Raw genomic sequence first — 20,201 nt, forward strand, 5'->3', positions numbered from 1 at the left:
ATGGCCAAACAGAAAGAGTCAACCAATGTCTTGAGAACTACCTCAGGTGTATGTGTATGCAAAAGCCAAAGAAATGGGCACAATGGCTTACTCTAGCAGAATTGTGGTTCAACACTAATTATCATTCAGGACTCAAGGCCACTCCTTTCCAAGCTCTCTATGGCTACCCACCCCAACAGCTCCCCATAGGACCTTACTTGCAAGGACATCACTCAGATGTAGCTGAGCTGATGCAGGAAAGAACTAAGGTTCTGCAGTTGCTGAAGGAGAATCTGCAGCAGGCACAACAGAGGATGAAGCATTATGCTGACAAGAAAAGAATGGAGAGGGAGTTTCAGGTGGGAGATGAAGTATTCTTGAAGCTTCAGCCTTACAAACAGACATCTGTGTCCTTGAGGAAGCAGCTGAAGCTTTCTGCCAAATATTTTGGCCCCTACAAGGTGCTCAAGAAGGTTGGCCAGGTTGCTTATAAGCTTGAACTACCAGAAGGGTCTAAAATTCATCCGGTCTTCCATGTTTCCTTACTGAAAAAGAAGATAGGGTCCAAGTATTTCCCTTCTGTAAATTTACCCGAGTTAGAGGATGAAGTATTCAAAATCTATCCCATTGCTATCCTCGGTCGAAGGTTAATCCCCAGGAATAATGTGGGAGTCCCACAGGTGCTGATTCAATGGGCTCATTCCAATCCGGAGCAGGCAACATGGGAAGATTATTATGCCGTTGCTGCCAAATTTCCTGGTTTTGATCCTTGGGGACAAGGAGCAAAAAAAGGAGGAAGGAATGTCGTGTTTCAGCCAGAAAACGCGACTTTAAAAGATGATCGTCCGATGAAGGCGATTAATGAGGACCGTAGGATCGAGGGCGCGAAGGAAATTGGGAAGAATTTTAAGTCAGGAGTTCAAAGCGACGTCGTTTTGAAGCAATTAGGGCATAATTCGACAATGGGAAGAATTGGGGATTTGAAGGAGGATCCTCCTTCCGGATTTGGCCAAGCAGGCGACACGTGTACGGCTGGGAAGTAGTGGACCGTTGCCACAGCTGCTGTCGTCCCATTTTGAAGGATTCAGACACGCGAGAACAAGAGCCAATCATGGCCTGAAGAAGGACGGATTACACAGCTAGCTTGCAGAAGTTTTAATGCATTTACAGACTTTTGATCCTTACATTTTTGTCTGGATTGTATCTTGCTTTTAAAAGGAAATGAGATTGTAAGGAAAGGATATCTTTTTTAATGAAAATTCTGAATTTTCTCTCCTATCATCTTCTTCACTTCCCACCCCCTGTTTCTGAGTTTCTATTTTTCTGCAAATTTCCACTGCAAACATTACAGATGAAAGAATTGCAATCAATCAAGAATCAAGTACTATTATTACTTCCAAGAACCCCATCTCCATTCTCATTACATCTGAAAAGACTGAGTTTGGGAGGCAACAACATGGACCTACACAAGGGGCAATTCACCTCTCCCTGATCAATCCAAGTATCCAAACACTCCCTATGGAACAAATGTCTACAGTTGCAGAGCTCTCTGATCTCATCGCTCCCTTGTACACACTCCAAGCAAATACTGCACGTCGTTTGCCCACACGACCCCTTTTCTTCCCTCTCCTCTTCCCCTTCACGGCGGAGGAGAAAATCGCGGTACCGAACAATGGGGACTCTGTTCTTGATGGCGGCGGTGACGACGTGAACCGGAATGGGGACGAGAGAAGGGGAGGAGGGGTCGAGTATGAGAATGTAGTTGTTGGAGTTGTGTCGGGAATTAGGGTTTTCTTCGGGGGGCGGCTTGAAGAGACCCAGATGCGTGAGCAAGCCTATGAAGAGGAATCTGGCGTGAGCGAGAATGTTGAGGAAGAAGGTTATGGTGATGGCTTTGGGGATTCTGATCGCGTGGTAGAGGATGCCCATTGTACGGGTGGGCGGAGGGCGGAGGAGTGACAGGAAGGGAATTTCTCAAGAATGTAGGTTGCAGCAGAGTGGAGTTGAGGCCAGGACAGCTCGACTTCTATAAATAAGATTTTGCCAGCCTCCAGGGCACAATTTCATTTGATATGCATAATTATATATTATAATATTGACTAAATTTAATATGAATAAATTTTTTATGTAATCTATATTTTATTTTAAATATTATTTAGCTTTTTTTATTTTTTAGCTTTGTAATAACAGATAGATATAATTTTTTGAATAACCAATTCGTCAATAAACTTAAATTAAAATATTTAATATTTCTAATATGCTATCTCACCACTTGATAAATGAGTAATTGTAAAATTCGAATCCACAACTTTTTGTTCTTTACATCATACATCTCATATAAAAACTTAAACTATTAAAAAAAGTTATTAATAAAAAGTAAAATTGTCAAAAAAAATCCAAACTGAAACAAGAAGTTGCACAATATATATATATATATATATACATATATATAGGAAAAATGCAGTCTACCCCATTTGATATGAGAAATGAGCAAAAAACTTTCTGTAAAAACTAAAATAGCAAATTATCCCCCTATCTAAACTTGATAGGGGAGTAATTTATTTTATTTTTTCAAATACAAAGGAGTAATTTATTTGCTAATTTTTATTTCATAAGAATGTATTTGCTCATTTTATATACCAAATAGGGTTAAATAGCATCTGATTTATTTGATTTAAGGACAAAAAAAAATGAAGTGGAAATGAGGAGAGTGAGTGTGACATTGGGCATTGGGGATGAAAAGGCAATCCCACAACCATCTATCCTTACTTTCTTGGAATCACATACATTACATTTAAAATAACACAACAACATACGAAAGCAAAGCGACAGCCCACTGCACAAGTGCTCAACCGCCGCCCCACCTTCCCCCTCTAACAATACATTATTAAATCTACACCACACTATTCTTTCTCCAAAGCTACTTCCATTCCCATGAATATGCATTCAGGTTAATGTCATTTCATTTTCAAAACTTTAATAATTTCATATCATCCACAACACTTTCTCAATGTTAGATCTAATTAAATAAAAAATTTATATATATATTTTTTTTATAAAATTACAGATATATTCGTTGAGAAAACATTAGTGTAATATACCTTATGAGGGTATTTCTATGAGATCTTGTCATTGAATAAGGAGTGTACTTCTATTATACAACCCCTCATCACGACCTGTGTAACAAGCTAAACAAGTCAGATGTGCCAAACAATTACTATAATTTGAAGCCGATATTTCAAATTTTACAAATGACAAAGAATTTGTGTAGTTAAACCTAATCTCATGGCATATCAATTTAATTTTTCGTAAAAAACAGGTTAAATTATATTTTGTCAACTGAATTATACCCATTTTTACACTTTGTCATCTAATATTTTTTTTTATCAACTTACCATCTCAAATTTGATAAATTTGCACCTTGCCGTAGATGGTTATTTTTATCGAAAAAATCACATGCAGTATATTGTGATATTCAAGAATAATGTGATGTGATACTTTTCACATGTACACTGTATATATTTTTCTGCAAAAAAATCAAGAAGAATACAGTCATATATATAAATTTTATAAGTTTAAAATGATAAATTAATCCAAAAATATTTATATGATAAAATATAAAAACCAACATTGTTCAAAATAAAAAAATATAATTTAGCTTAGGAAATAAGTATAGCATTACTTTTATTTAAAATATTTTCCTTGTATTATTATTATGTATTGTTATTGAGCAAGTCATCGAACAATGGTGGAGGGTCGTTGCTAAAATAGACCCAACAGCGAGCCCTGAGACAAGGGTCGTCGTCGTCACTCCTCACGTGTTCCTTCTAGAAGATGTCCCTCACTTACTCGCCACAGATTCCTCCTCTTTTTCGCTTTCCAGATAAGGGTAGACGACAATGAAACATCTTAATTTTTTCTCTTTTAAAAAAAAAAATTAATTCGGGACCATTTATTTCTTATATGGGACAAATGGTGGATATAGTTTGAAAATACTATTGAGATAATTACACGGTTTTCTCATGAGATTTAATATAATTATATATAAGTCTCTAATAGATTAAAGAATTATATCTAAGATATTTTTTTCATCTTAAACCTAGATATCTTCATTAGTCAAATTTTACGAAAATTGCTAATATTAGCAAAAAAAATTGAATAAAAATTTTATTTTTATCGCCAGTTGACTTATTAGTGACTTATTACAGACGAAACAAATAATTTTTTCTGATCCATTATCTTTATAAAGATGAAGATGTACCTCCCACATGTATTAACGAGTGGAAAGATGTATAAGGATAATTTGATAGGAAAAAAATTGTTTGACATACAATAAACCAGTAGTGAGTCAATCAGAAATAAATGTGGACGCTCATTCATTTTTTTTTATTAATATCAACAAAATTTGAATTTTGACTGACAATTGAATTTATTTATTGGACAAAAGCAAGCGTTATGACTATTAGATTTACATGTATGATTTTGGATTAAATACGAAGAGTATGTTATTCTTTTTTTTATAATTTAAAGCGCCTGAAAATATTACATACATGTTACATATCTGAATAAGTTGATGTAAGTATTATTGATAATACAATATGAAATGAAATGGAATATTAAAAAAGAGATAGAATTTTGATAAAAGGCAACCCATTCCTGACCTCATATCACATAGCAAAAATGATTAGGTGGAGGAGAAAGAAACTTGAGTATTAAATGCTCGAAATTATTACTATTATATCGCTCCTTAATTATTACTTCTAGAAGCAAGCGTTGGACGAGATCTGCTAGGATTCCATTACTTGGTGGGCCCCAATGCTTCTAGAAGGAAAGGGGATTGATCATTGATGTGAGATTCTCGCAGCTGATGGCCCATAAACACCAGGCCCAATTTAAGTGTTGGGTGTTTTACTCAAAACTTTCCATAGCAGCCCAAATGGGTACTGCGTCGTTTTGAGTGTGGTCTGGATTACGTTTGTGTTATCCACTTCTGTTGTAAGTACTTTGCTCGCTCGTTCCTCTGGGCAGGTTTCGTTTCCCAGCAAGAATGGCTTCTGCTTCGTCTCTCTATGTTTATAACTCTGGGATTTCTGTGAAGAAGATTAACGGTGAGAATGAGGCAAAATTGCCGTCTACTTCCCTGTTTTTGGGTTCATCTCTCAATTTATCCTCAAACCCAAGTACCACTCTGCGGTTCTTGAACAAGAATCGGGCGCTGCCCATTTCATCCACTCCACGCCCGCTTACCGTGATCTCCATGGCTCCCCCTAAGCCTGGTGGAAAACCTAGAAAAGGTATTCTTTGATTATAGAATGTTAATCCTACATCCCCGTTCAATTTAGTTCATGAAACTTTTAAATCGTTAATTTTTCTGGTGGGTTGCTCTGTTTGTGTGTTTACTTATTGTGGGTTGTGGTCCTTTTCCCGAAACTTGCAGTGGTTGGGGTGGTGAAGTTGGCGCTGGAGGCAGGGAAGGCGACCCCCGCTCCGCCCGTTGGGCCGGCATTGGGTGCGAAGGGTGTGAATATAGCGGCATTTTGTAAGGACTACAATGCTCGGACTGCTGATAAGGCCGGTTATATCATTCCCGTCGAGATTACGGTTTACGACGTCAGTTTCTGTGCTCTCAATGCTGTTTCTTATGGCTTTGATGAATTTCGGTTTAAACGAAGCTAGTGGGGATGTGGGGTTTGATCGATTGGTTTTGATCATTTCAGGATAGGAGCTTCACTTTTATCTTGAAGACTCCGCCTGCTTCGGTTTTGTTGCTTAAAGCTGCTGGTAATCTTCCCCTGTTTCTGCATGCCCTTATGTTTTTTGCGTTTTCTTTCTTTAATTGATGGAAGGGATGGAACCGGGAATTCAAACAAACTAGAATTATAACTTGTGGATGATGCATTGGTGAAATAAAGCAACTTACAACGCTGAACTACAACCGAAAAGTAATGGATAATAACTCGAGAACAAAATGAAATGTGCTAGTAGAATCATTATACATCTATTTGAGATATTACTTTTTGTCTATGCTTAACACGAAAGAAAGTAAAAGAAGCAAGAATTGATAAAAAGGAATACTGTAAAGATCAAATAACGTAGAGTCATAAGGGGGTAGGATAAGTGCATCATTATTGATTTTGATAAGAGATTATGTTATATATAGCCTACTTGTATAGAATCAAATGAAATAAATTAGCATATCTTTATCAAATTTTTATGTTTATTTCCGTATTTGATGAATATTACACTTTCGAGAATAACGTCGATGTTACTTATCTCATTATTCTTTTCGTCCATCAAAGCTTCAAAACCAGCGCCTACGTAAATTTGAGACGGTGTAAGATTTAGGCATGGGAAAGCATATTCATGACTTTGGTGGTTCTGTAGTTACATTGAACTTGGATCGTGCTATTCTTTTTGAAGCATCATCATCAAGTCGAGGTTCTTGTATTTCACAGTTCTGTTTTGCAATGTTGATTTTATCTTGAGTTTGTGCCGAAAGACCAAGAATCATGCTGTATGCAAGGTTTTGCATCTGCGAACAAATGATTTCTCCTTGGCATCTTATTTGGGTAGTTTCTGAGGCATGCTTTAACAGTCTTTTCTTTGCATCATCGAAGTTTCTCTGTGAATGATTTTAGATTGTCCTCTTTGATGAGGTCAAGCATTAAAGTTCTAGACCGTGTTCTTTGTATGTTGCTTCACAGACATTGTATCTAGTTGAAATGTGTGCATCATATATATTCCACTTGGCAGCAGTCAACGAGTTCCATCTCATTTCCTGCAAAATATCCCCAAGGATTTTGAACTTTTCAGGCATACTTTGTTTGGCACTAGAATTGTTTCTACTGTTGCATCTTTATTGGTCTGAATCTGGTGAATAAGGTGTATGAACTTTTTAAATAGGCCTGCATTGTGAACTCAAATTAAGGCATCCTGTTTTTTGTATTCCTTTTCTCCACACTTTTTTCCTATAAAGGTTTCAGAATGTAGTGATATTCTTTATTGCACTGTATATGGGGTGAACAGGGAAGGACTTAGTTCTTGTTACTTGGAGCTATGTATACACAACCGTTTCCATGGATTTAATTTATTCTATTTTAGGTTAAACTTCTCTAGATTTACTCTATTTGCTTCGGAGAAAATGCGTATTTGAACGTCAAATTTTAATGTAACAAGAATAAGCACAGAACTTGCAGATGATAGATGAATAATTCAAATGAGCAAACTCCCCTGCATGTAGACCTGAAATTGGTCAATTATTCTTTAATTTACTTAACATATTGGCACACCAAATTTAAGACATGTCGAGGTTCTGTACCTAAAGGGTTGCTTGATGAAGCAGCAAATGATTACTCTGCCAAGAAAATTAAAATATCAACCAACTTAAAGTAGGTAAATTGTGAACTGCACTGTCAACTCTCATGCTATCATTGTTATTTTATGTGGCAGTTTTGGTTATTATTGCAAAATGTTCTTGTGTCATTTGATGATGACTAATATCCCTTTATTGCTATTCAGGCGTGGAGAAAGGTTCAAAAGACCCTCAGCAAGAGAAAGTCGGGAAGATCACAATCGACCAGCTGCGCACGATTGCACAGGAAAAGTTGCCCGATCTGAATTGTTCAACTCTGGAGTCGGCCATGAGAATTATAGCAGGCACAGCGGCAAATATGGGAATCGACATTGACCCTCCTGTACTTGAACGAAAAAAGAAGGAACTTGTGTAGGTCTCTAATCTTCATTCCCTTTTCCTTTTTTGTATTTAATTTAGTGTTGCTGCTGCAGTTTTTCCTCAAACTAAATGTATTTTTGTATCTTGAAGTAGTCCATTTATTGGGTATACCAAAATTTTCCCTTGGGGTCTTACTCCAACACTGCGTTGCTGTGGGCAAACCTTAGATAAAATACCTGGGGAGTTGATTGATATTTAAAAAAATCACACATATTTTTATGATGTTTGATGAAATTATGTAATTATTGGATGGGGATTTTGAATTGTCAATTTTGATCTTGTTGTATATTTTTTTTCCTAAAAACAAATTTAAAAATTTGAAAAAATCGAGGGAAGTGGATGAAAAGTTTTGAAAAATTGTTAAAGTATTATCCACTTTGTTCGAAAAAAAAAATCAAAATTTTTTAAAAAATAAGTAAAATTATAATTAATAGACATAAAGATATTTTGGTCGATTCACTACAAAAATGGATGAAAAATTAATGAAGACTAATGAATTGTGTTGATTGTTAGATGATCATTATTATCAGGGAGTATTGGTCAATATATCAACCAAGGAAGATGTATTTGACATGGTGAGAAATATACTATTACATTTTCGTACCACACACTGATGTTATACCAATGTGTGTTAATGTTGTGAAGGACTTTCTATCACACTTTTCTGTGACATAAAGATATCACACATAGAGGCCACAGTGTATTGTATGCGGCTCTATTTTTAAATTTCAAAAAAGGTAAATATCAATTTTTCATTGTCGTGATATCAATATGCCATATAAAAGTGTGATACGGTTGGGTATGGGATGCGTAGGACGATTTGGATAACCTTTTGACTTGTCAATTTTTCTTTTTTATTCAACAAAGATAGATTGTTAAATATTGCTTTTATATCCATATATGAATATAAAATAAATAAGATACAAGTGTTATCAAATAGTTACATTTTATATTTAATTATATATTTATCTATGATCTATTTATGCCATCATCTTCTAAGATTTAGTGTAACTATACATAAATTTTTATAATTTTAAAAATTACATTTAATTCCATTGATATTTGTTTCCATTCAACAAATAGATTCCTGCATTAGTCAAAATTTATAAAATTTATTGATATGAGCAAAAAAATTAAATAAAAAATTATATTTACCCCCGATTAACTTAATATTAACTCATTACAGTTCAAATAAATCTTTTCTGGTCCTCATAAGAGAAGTCTAATCAGATTGCATTTGTTTGACTTGCAATAAATTAGTAATTAATCAATCAGGGTAAGTATGAATTTTCATATAATTTTTTATTAATATTAGGAAAATTTCATGAATTTTAACTAATAAATAAATATATTTATTAAAAAAAACAAACTTCATAGATACTAAATATAATTTTTCAAATTATATAAATGCTATATGTAATTACACTAAATCGAAAAAAATAATTATAATTATTCCTAAAACAGACCGCTTAATGCATCAATGATGTAGTTCTAAGGACCATGCCATGTCCCTTTGTATCTATGCTTCTATTTATACCTTTATATAATTAAAAAACATGTTATTACTGTCTTCAATTTTATGATCTGCCAATTTTTATTTTTTTAATATCTTATTATATTTTTCCTTTCTTCTCATCTTTTCTCAACTTCAACATCCCATTTTCTTCTCCCATTTTTTTCAATATTTCTCATATTTTTTTTATTTATCTAATTAATATATGTTTAAATAATAATATTTCTTTGAAATGTTTTTGAAATAGTTGTTCACACACACATTTAAATGTGTCACATATACTAGTACTACATATACTTGCAAAAAGAATATATTTGCTAATTAGCTCCACACTGATTTTAACATCAAATATTTTCGTAGCTATTGAGTGATTTTTTGTAATGAATATAAAAAGAAAAATCCTTCCACACTTACAAATGACGGTTAATAACACTGCCACACTAATTTTTTGTGAAGACAAAAATGTAATTTATAATAAAATAACTAACTTATTCAACTTTTCAAAATTTACATTCATTGATAAATTGTTATTTTTTCTTTCTTTCTTTTATTAATGTAATGTACTGGTTTATACTCTAATTTATAATATATTTTAAAGCATGAAATATTTATTATATGAATGTAGGAACAACGTGCCACAACAACTAGTACTATATAAAAAGAAAAGGCATTTCACACTCACAAATGGCAGTTAATGACAATGTTACATCAATTTTTTGTAAAGTCAAAAGTACCCTTCAGTCAATAAAATAACTAATTTATTTAACTTTTCAAATTTTATATTAATTGATGAATTAATTTTTTTCTTTCTTTCTTCTTTTTTCTTTTTTTAAAGTAATATATTGATTTATATATTTTATTTCTATTTATATTATTATTTCTAATATATTTTAAATTATGTAAAAATTTATTTATTATATGCACAAAAAAATTACGTGCCACACAAGAATTAGTATATAAAAAAACCAACTCTCGTATTTTGTTTTATATATATATATATATATATATATATATATACATGTAGAACGCGAAGGAAAACAACATAAGTTTTCTTCATTGACTCTCTCAAAGAGCAAATTTCGACTTAAAAAGGGTTCCAACACTCTTTCAAACATATATGTTAAATTATGTAAATAATAAGAACCTTATTGTAAAATGCAGCCCAAAGGGTGCAATATGGTATCTCTCAAAATATCTGCAGACAAAGAACTGTAGCAGAAGTGGATATTTAATTAGGCCAATTCTTGCTTGTGATATTAATGTGAAGGGGAAATAAATTTTTATATATTAAAAAAAAATGGTTTTGTCAATTTTGCTGGAGAATAATTGCCGGGGTGGAATGGGACGTGCATTCAATAATTCAAGAATCTCTTAACAATACAACAAAATATATAATAGCGACAAATTATCAACTGTCAATTTTAAGGTTATCACAAAAGTTATATATTAAGTAATATCAATTTCGATACTTTCACTATATAATTATTAGCGACAAAAATTGAGTATGAAGTTGTCGTTTGTTTTCATCTACAATGACAACAAATAACTATTGCCCTGTCACCAGCTATCTGCATTAATAATTTTATACATGATTTTTTAACTCTTGCTACTGACAACTTTTACTCAATAATATAGTCTATAAAATTCATCCTTAAAATAAAAATTCTTGTCACAAAAATATATAATTAATGACAATATTAAATTTATCATTAATTTTTTTATTGCTAAATTTCTTTTTTTTTTATTTCTTTTTTTGGGATAGTGAATATAGTACATGACCTCTCTTATTGACATGTCAATCCATGATGGTGAAGTAGTTAGCTAGGAGTTATTTTCTTCATTTTTTTTCTATATTTCTTCTTGCGTATTCATTGGAATTGACCAATTAATATATTCTTATACCATTATATTAAAAAAAATAAAAGAAAAAAATATTTGAATATTTTGGTGAGGAACATTGATTCTGTGGAGTGAAGTCAGAATATATTTATTATTGTTGATGGGGTTAGGTGTTAAAATATATAGTACGTGGGAATAATATTAATTATTAATATCCATAATCAAGACATATAGACACTCTCATTCTATGCAGCATTCAATGACTCAGATTCACCAACTTTATCTACGTACCTTTACTCAATTATCATCATGACATGCATTTATTAAGAAAAAGAGAGAATGTGACATACATACCTTAATAATTATTATAATATAAGATATATATATAGCTTTTATTGTTGGAGCTAGCTAGGGATAAACCCATTATCAACTATGCTTGAAGGAATGAGAAATTTGATGATGACAAGAATCCAAGTTAATAGAGACAAGGCCGGACAACGAGATAGTTTGATATGTCCTAAAATCAAGAAAGTCCTGGCTATGAAGGCTGATGATTTGCAATTTCAGATAATAGGACCATATGAGCAACACAGTGTTAATGTGCTTCACAGGTCTTTCACCTGTAGGAGCTGGGATTTGACATATAAACCATTTTAGCTATCTGGTGCAGAAATGCTGAGCCAGAGACATATGTGCATGACATTTGAGGGCATATGCACCTGCCATTCATAACAAGGCATCTACCACCCCTATTGCCGCCTACTTATGGAAAAATGAGGAAAAGGGGAAATCATTGGAATGTGGTGCCTGTGGAGGGATATGCCATAATTCAAGAATACCGAGAAGACATCAAGTAGTTCACCTGTAGATAATGACAAGTGTAGCCTCTCAGCCTACTACAATATACAGTCAAGATCCAAAAATCTATCATTAAGTCTTTACAATAATTATGTTGTCTTAAAGATGCTTTCTTTTCTTTTTATTACTTTCATTATGATGATTCTGTAACTTATGTATTTGGTGACTTTTTAGATTAAAACAAGAGATGTCATTCAAAAGATGTTGGAGTGCATGTGATAGGGACATCAAATGCTATTTCAATAGTTAATGTAAGCTTGAACTATGCAATTATAATTTAGTTTTCTTATTGTAATTTGGGTAAATTACTTTTTATCATCCCAACTACGACTGTTTTTATACTTTGATATTTAATTTTTTTTTTTTATATCAACTTACCATATCAAATTTACAAAATTTTGCACTTTGCCTTTATAATTATTTTTTCACCAAGTTTTTCGTTAAAGAAAACATCACATGCACTTCACATGTGATATTAAGGATTATGTGATGTGATATTTTAAACATATGTATAGCATGTGATATTTTTTTCACACAAAAAAATCAGTAGAAAAACGATCATGTATGGTAAAGTGCAAATTTTGCAAAGTTGAGATGGCAAGTTGAGACAAAAAAAAAAAAAAAATTAGATGCCAAAGTGTAAAATAGATATAGTTCGAATGGCAAAATATAATTTACCTTTGTAATTTTAACTCAAAAAGTACGTATGCTTTTGGTGCTTTATGTAAGTCACTTGATCATAAAAAAATTCTACTCCAGTTATTGTGAAGGGAGGCATGAATTGCAAAGTTGCACTAAAAAATCAATAAAAAATAAAGGGTAAATTACAACGACCTCCCCTGATGTTTGACATAATTACGGATACCTCCTTATTATTTAAAAAATTATAAATACCCTCCGATGTTTGATGAAATTATGTAATCTTTAGATGGAGGTATGAAATTATCAAATTTGACCTTACTGTAATTTTTTTAAAAAAAAAAAATTAAAACTTATAAAAAATCAAACGGTATGGATGAAGATTTTTTAAAATTATAAAAAAAATTATCCACTTAGTACGCAATTTTTTTAAAATAAACAAAACTAATTATTAATCCACAAGGGTATTTTAGTTAGTTCATCATAAAAAATGGATTGAAACCAAACGAATTGAACTAATTATTAGACAATAACTTCAGAGGATGTAGTTGTAATTTACCCAAAAAATAAATGCACATGAAGGCTAAGTGGAAGTGGAAATAAGATGAATAAAAAAAAAGAAGAAGCAGTGAATCTTCTTGTTGTGATGGAACAATGATTGAATTATTTATTTTTGACTAATGTTTAGAGTATTTATTTTTTTTATATATTTAATGACATGACTTTTATGCATTTGGTGATACGACTGTAAGGTTTGTTTATAATTGTAATTGATGGTGTTGTGTTTATAGCATTGTTTGGTATTTGTATTATTTTGATTTATTATATTTTAATTCTTTGTTATCAGGATATATAAAAATTTTACACGAACTTTAGATGGTTGATTTTGAGAATTTTCAGTATGATTTTGAAATATTTTTAATTTTTTTATTTCAATGTTATTTGTAAGCAATATTTTATTTTTATAAAAAAAAATAAACAGTGTTTGGTGGAGTGACGAGGCTACCGCCTTTCCAACAAAGACGCTCGGGTTTGAACTCTCATCACCACTTACATACAAATCCGTTAATTTTGACGTTGAACACCAAATTTGATGGAATTTTCAAATGAGACTAAATCTGACGAGGAGGAAACATGAAGGACCAAATTTAGATAAGTGGCATAATTGAGGGACCCAAAATGAATTGTTACATGAACTTTTGCAAATGAATTATGAGTTAATTTCACTCAAAACAATCATTATTTATATATTGTGTTTTGAAATTGGATTCACATTTCACAAAAATGCTTCTAATCTGAAATATGAAATAATATTCGGACACAAAGTTTGCCTCTGAATAATTGGGCGCAAAGTGTGCCAGATTTCATTGAGAGGCACAAAGTGTGCCTCCTATTTATGGGCGCATATGATTAGATTAGAAACAAGTTCTTAACCAAACTTAATTTCTTTTATAATATGTACTTCCCATTTTCTGCAAATTTAAATACAATGGTAGGATTGGTAAATCACAAAATTGTTTGGACAAATTAAAACGGTTAATTGCGTTTTACCTCCTGCGAAAACACTGATTGAAAAAATTCTTGTTCGGACCAAATCAATTATAGAATAAGTGTATCACACATGCTCTATGATTGGTCACTTTTTCTGAACTGTACATCAATTACACAATGTATTGCACTATTGGTTCAGGTTCGATTGGTGCATAATTGTTCTTTTTCGAAAGAATTTTTTTGTAAATTATTACTTTTAAAGTAAATTATGACCAACTCTCGCAGGATGAATAAAGTAATAATTTGAGTTTTCAAGTTCCCATTTCTTGGCATTTGAACTAGAGTTTTAACTATTGAAATTAAAAAATTGATTATTTTGGGAAAAATCTGTCAAACCAAAACACATCACAATCCCAACTTTTTTGAATTATTTTCCAACTGAGTCTGAGTTTTATTTAATTATTAATTTAATCAAGTTCAAAAATAAATTTTAATAAGATGAAATATAAATCAAACTCAAAATAATTTGATTTTTTAAGTATGTTATTACGAATTGAGTTTGAAATCTTATCAAACAAAAAATTCTGTTCAAATGTAAATTATTACGAATTCAAAATTTTGAAATTAATTTAATTTATTTTTCAACCTAAAGTGAAAGTGAACCGAAATTATGAGGCCGCAAGAAACATGTTAAAAAAAGAAAAGGAGTTTCTGTTTTCATTCCTGATCATAAAATAATTGGTGAGGAGTGATCCACCAGCTCCAGCTGCTCTGTTCCAAATTTGCAAATCCAATTCAATTCCGGCTTCCCAATTCCAACGACAGAATCTCTCTTTCCTCCGCAGTAGAGCCCTAGTTCCCATAATCCTGTTTTTTCTGTACATCTTTTTTAAGTAGTACTTAGCAAATAGCACCTACTACCCAATGACACTGATAATCAAGAAAGTCCTGTGAGGTTCTGCTGCGAATCATATCCTCGTAAAGCTACCCTTTTCGGGTCCTCCTTTGAATTCTGTGAAAAACCCACTTTTCTTTTCTTGTGCTTTCTCTTTTTGAAGTTATATCAGCTCTGTTTATACGAGATACGTGAGTTCTTGTTTTGTGGGCATTGAGCAGGTAAGATCCGACTTCTGAGCTTGTTTTTTCCCCCGCAGTTCATGGGTTGTTATTGGATGCCTTCATGGTTCGTTTTTGTTGTTTTCTTTGTTTTGATTTTGATTGCATTGCTGTTGAACTGCTATTTTTGTCCCTTTTCCTAGAGGCAATTTGCTGCACATATACATACGTCAATGAGAAACTTGAGAAAATTATAGCGGCTGCTAGTAAGATAATGTGACGTGTTCTTATCCTGACTTTTCTCTCTCTGTCCTTATTGCGTTTTAGGTAGGCACTTCAGTTGTTATTTAAAAATGCAGTATTCTTGTTGCCTGATAGTGAGTTGAAGGACTTGAGCTTCTTTTGATTGATTCACGGTGGTTGTTTAGGATATTTGAACTTGATTATTGGTGCGACAGTTTTCCGTTTAAAGGTATGCATGTCTGAGTTTTCCGTTGTGTGTTGCAATCTTAAGTTAGTGTTTCTCTGATTAATTTGGTCTTAATGTTTGAATATGAATGGGGTGAGGATATGTATGTATACTTGCAGTTGCAAATATTTGTATCTATAGATTTACTTTGTCATTTCACCTTCATTATCCGAAGTTATTTGCTGGTCTATTGATGATTTGATGTACCCTTGCTCTGAGTTTGGTCTTTGTTCTTAGGTCAATCCGTTTTCATCAGATGAGTTATAGAGATTAAAGGTTTCTGTTCTTTTCTGGAAATTTGTTATGTCAAAGAATGGTTATTTAGTATTAAGAAGTCATTGGAGCTAGCTGATTAGAGGAATATCACTTTATGGTTGTGATCGTACTTTCTCCAAATTGTCGCGATTACTTTCCTAAAGCTTTGTATAGCTAAATTATTTTTTGGATGATTTACCAATGAACACTTGTCTCTATTCAGATGGAGCAAAATATAGAGCATGGGCATGTCATTGAGGTCTGTGCTGATGTACCAACTACAGAGACGGGCTCTAGTGGAAGCAAGGTATGCGAGGGTGCAACATGTGGATTCTCTGATGCAAAGACCACTTCTAAGGACGCAAAAGAACGTTCAGCTTCCATGAAGAAACTTTTGATTGCAGTTGTACTGTGCATCATTTTTATGACTGTGGAAGTTGCTGGAGGAATCAAAGCCAATAGTCTCGCAATATTGACTGATGCAGCTCATTTGCTATCAGATGTTGCCGCCTTTGCTATTTCTTTGTTTTCATTGTGGGCTGCAGGGTGGGAAGCTAACCCACGTCAGTCTTATGGATTTTTTAGGATAGAGATACTGGGGGCGCTGGTCTCAATTCAATTAATATGGCTTCTTGCTGGAATCCTTGTCTATGAAGCCATTCTTCGACTTATAAATGATGCAGGAGAAGTTAAAGGCTTTTTGATGTTTTTGGTTTCTGCTTTTGGGTTGTTGGTGAATATTATCATGGCTCTCTTGCTCGGTCATGATCACGGGCATGGCCACTCCCATAATCATGGACATCGCCACGCTCATGATCATGGGCACAACCATGGGCATCATGGACATGAGGATCATGATCATGGTTCTGAGGACGAACACATGCACTGCCATGGAGTGACAGTCACTAGGCATCATCATGTTGAACAAGGACACGACGAGTATCATCATATCCATGATGAAGACCCTAGTCAGCCTTTGCTTAGCAGATCTAGTGAGGGTGAGAATAAGTCGAAAGGTGGACAGAAAAAGAAGAAGCTACGAAATATAAATGTTCAGGGGGCTTACCTTCATGTCCTTGGAGATTCCATACAGAGTATTGGGGTTATGATTGGTGGAGCTATTATCTGGTATAAACCAGAGTGGAAAATCATTGATCTTATTTGCACCCTCATTTTCTCCGCAATTGTCTTGGGTACCACAATTAGGATGCTGCGGAACATTCTTGAGGTTCTTATGGAGAGCACTCCCAGAGAGATTGATGCAACAATGCTTGAAAAGGGTCTTTGTGAGATGGAGGAGGTTGTTGCAGTTCATGAATTGCATATATGGGCAATTACAGTTGGGAAAGTCTTATTAGCTTGCCACGTTAAAGTCAAGCCTGAAGCTGATACTGACATGGTGCTGGATAAGGTCATCGACTACATCAAGAGGGAATACAACATCAGTCACGTCACAATCCAGATAGAAAGAGAACAGATGCCATGATTTAGGTTTCTGTTCATATTTATGTCAAGATTGGTCGAACTTGTTGGAACATGGCAGTTCTTTTTACAGTAATCAAAATTCCATTTCCTTGGAAAATAGCTATATTCTGAGTCCTTATAGTTCGTTTTTATTACGTTGCTGTTTGTGTAGATCTTTATGAATGGTTTTACATGGGGTGCCCTAAGACCTTTTGCTTTGCTTGAAGTAACCTGTCTCTTTATGCTTTTCTGATTCATAAGCAACCACTTTCTGTAGAAAATCTCCATGTTGGAAGCCTTTTTCTTATATCCGGTCTAAATCCGTCCCTCTTGAATTTTTTTCTTTATTGCTGTTATTTCCACTTAAAGAAACTTTCAGTTGTTAAAAAGAAAGTATATGCATTAGCAGCATAATTATACTCTCTGCAAGTAAACGGCATTTCACCTTTATGTATATACCATTTAAACTGTAAATTATTATTCTGTCTTGGGATCTATCGATGTATATCTCTTGACTGTGTCTCTGCTCTGTATATATTTTGCTGAAGATCGCAAATAAATTGAACTTTATTGCTAGTTAATGACTTCAAATACATCGCTTGGTCCTATACTATCTATTTGTAGAACTCCATTAAGGAAAAGCTGTAGACAGAACATTTTACTTCTATATTTGAGAATCCGGCTGCTTCTGCCAGAGTCTTGAATTCTCTCTCTGTCCTTTCTTTTCCTCCAGGATTCATGTTCATCAGGATCAAATCAAACTGTAGTTTACTTCTAACATCAACTGTACTTTCAGGGGATTCCGGAACAACCAGCTCTACTACCATTACTTTCCCATGGTCCGGTAATGCTGCATAGCAATTTTTCAGTATCCTCACGCAATGCTCGTCGTCCCAAGAATGAAGCATCCACTGTTTCACAAGATTTCTGTAAGACAACTCTCTTTGTAGGCTTAACTAGTTTGCCATTTATGTGAAGTAGAGAACTCGGAAGCTGTGGAACCATAACTAACCTTGAGAAAGATTGCGTCTCCGTTCGGAATGCTTATGAACATATCTCCTGCAACATGCTCTATACCTGAAAGTATATTACAGGTTACGCATCAAAGAATTAATTGGCAAAACATACTGGGGGTTTAGTGCCCTGTGATATTTGACTCTTAGTTGATGAACTATAGCTAATATATACATTTTGTTAATCGTGTTACATTAATCTAGTTTACATTCTTCCCGAGATCATTTTGGAGAACATATCAATATTCGGAAATGCAATAGTCAGATTTGCATCGAGATTGCTAAAATTGATTGCAAAGGCATTTCTGAAGAAGAGTAGTTGTTACGTGGATAAGTAGCTGCGTTTTCTATGACAGCAGGTATGTCAAAGTTAATGCCTTTGATGGTTGGATACTTGCTGAGTATTGCGTTCAGAATGCTAGCATCACCACCGCCCACATCCACGATGGATTTCAGGCCTTCAAACCCTTTGTAAGTCTCCAATACTTTCTCCATAAACATGGTGTTATAATCACTCATCGAGGCTCTGAACAGCTGGAGATAACTTGGATTCTTCACTATGTACGCACTAGCATTCATTCCATAGGCCTTGTTAAACGGTAGCCCGCCCTCTATAACTGCATCTTTCATGTGATACCACATATCCATCATAATCTTGTCCTGGTTTGCTTGAAACATGGAGGCCAACGAGACTCCATTAGCGTTGCGGATGAAATATTTTGAGACGGGAGCCAAAGAGTAGAGCCTTTCGACCTGATTGACCTTATGGCTATGATTTCCAGCGTCCACAACTGAGCACATGAGAATGGAATAGCTAGCTAGAAGGCCAAGCATTCTGTCGAGCAAAAACGGGTTGAGGCAAGGAACCTGAGATGCTATTTGAGAAGCAGAGAGGCGGGCATTTGGGCCTGCTCCACCAATGATCTCAAGCAAGTTGAGTTCAAAGCATGCTTTCAGCACCATGGGCAGAACCGAGGCATTCACTAGCTGCATCGCGTACTGGCGATGATCATCCTCTTCATTGGAAGAAGTCTCGATGGAGTTTTCTGTGGGATTCATGATTCCTGTCTTGTTTCTGCCTGCAGCTGAGGTTTATGTACAAAGATCACCCTCCATATGAATTGCTAAAATACATTGAAATTTTGTCTTACTGCTTTGATTTTTATACCGCAAGTTGTACAAGGAAAACTAGGCCTTCTTTTTGACGGACACCAATTTTGACTCCACTCTCGGAAGGTATACAAGTGATTGGAACACACTCAATATGTATATATAATTTATAATTTTATTATTTTTATTTAATTATATGAAAGGGGAAAAAAACTGATAAAACTAATATTTTCTTAATAATTTTAATATGAATGATACAGAAATTCTTGGAGAAATGGTCTTTAGTTTAAGAATAAACGTACTCAAGGATATTTTAGTCTATATACATTTATCAACCAAAGATAGTTATTCTAACTTCTCACACCCAATAAATTCTATAGATGAATAATATATTTATCTATAAGAATATAAAAAGAAAATGCACTTTTCACTGCTGCACCCATCTTTTTTTTTGTTTTGACAATACCATTGAGTTAATTTTCTTTTCTCTCTTTTTTTCTTTTTCGAAAATGTGTTGTATTAATTTATATATTTTATTCTTATTTAGAATATTTTTTAAAGAAAAAAATTTCAAGCAACTCCATGTGATATTGCAAATGAGCAAATTATATTTTATAAAAAAAAAATAGCAATTTACCTCCCCTGTTTTTTAAGAAGTAGCCATTTACCTCCTCAGATAGAGAGGTAAATTGTTTTATTTTAAAACGCACGGAGAATAGTAATTTGTTTATTTGTAATTACAGAGGGTAAATTGCATTAAACCCTATTTTAAAGCGTGAACAA

At 33.6% G+C, this 20,201-nt stretch overlaps 4 protein-coding genes across 9 annotated transcripts; 2 read left to right on the plus strand and 2 right to left on the minus strand.

The window, feature by feature from the left end:
- Positions 1-1,339: 1,339 nt before the first annotated feature.
- LOC105156070 (E3 ubiquitin-protein ligase Os06g0535400) lies at positions 1,340-2,063 on the minus strand. Its single transcript, XM_011072104.3, has one exon. It carries the CDS (start codon positions 1,906-1,908, stop codon positions 1,357-1,359), a length of 552 nt encoding a protein of 183 aa, XP_011070406.1. The 5' UTR covers positions 1,909-2,063; the 3' UTR covers positions 1,340-1,356.
- A 2,870-nt stretch (positions 2,064-4,933) lies between these two features.
- Positions 4,934-7,851, plus strand: PRPL11 (plastid ribosomal protein l11). Its single transcript, XM_011072105.3, has 4 exons — positions 4,934-5,273; positions 5,417-5,589; positions 5,697-5,760; positions 7,498-7,851. Exons 1-4 carry the CDS (start codon positions 5,027-5,029, stop codon positions 7,704-7,706), a joined length of 693 nt encoding a protein of 230 aa, XP_011070407.1. The 5' UTR covers positions 4,934-5,026; the 3' UTR covers positions 7,707-7,851.
- A 6,913-nt stretch (positions 7,852-14,764) lies between these two features.
- Positions 14,765-19,571, plus strand: LOC105156075 (metal tolerance protein A2). Of its 6 annotated transcripts, none has more exons than XR_016063976.1 (5): positions 15,213-15,234; positions 16,055-17,385; positions 18,092-18,224; positions 18,665-18,779; positions 18,991-19,571. XR_016063976.1 is itself a non-coding variant. In XM_088877433.1 (2 exons), exon 2 carries the CDS (start codon positions 16,055-16,057, stop codon positions 17,315-17,317), a length of 1,263 nt encoding a protein of 420 aa, XP_088733559.1. In that variant the 5' UTR covers positions 14,765-15,167; the 3' UTR covers positions 17,318-17,413. The 6 variants fall into 6 exon arrangements, 4 of the variants coding, with proteins under 4 accessions (XP_088733559.1, XP_088733558.1, XP_088733560.1 ...); XR_016063977.1 differs by having other exon boundaries at positions 16,055-17,322; XM_088877433.1 differs by lacking the exons at positions 15,213-15,234; positions 18,092-18,224; positions 18,665-18,779; positions 18,991-19,571 and adding an exon at positions 14,765-15,167 and having other exon boundaries at positions 16,055-17,413.
- On the minus strand, positions 17,910-19,367 carry LOC105156074 (caffeic acid 3-O-methyltransferase). Its single transcript, XM_011072107.3, has 3 exons — positions 18,635-19,367; positions 18,308-18,372; positions 17,910-18,206 (listed from the first exon to the last, which is right to left on the minus strand). The coding sequence occupies exons 1-3, from the start codon at positions 19,365-19,367 to the stop codon at positions 17,910-17,912; spliced, it is 1,095 nt and encodes a 364-aa protein (XP_011070409.1).
- Positions 19,572-20,201: the final 630 nt, after the last annotated feature.

The sequence above is a fragment of the Sesamum indicum genome, linkage group LG2 (assembly GCF_026168435.1).
Source record: "Sesamum indicum cultivar Baizhima isolate 11 linkage group LG2, ASM2616843v1, whole genome shotgun sequence".
Taxonomy (NCBI): domain Eukaryota; kingdom Viridiplantae; phylum Streptophyta; class Magnoliopsida; order Lamiales; family Pedaliaceae; genus Sesamum; species Sesamum indicum.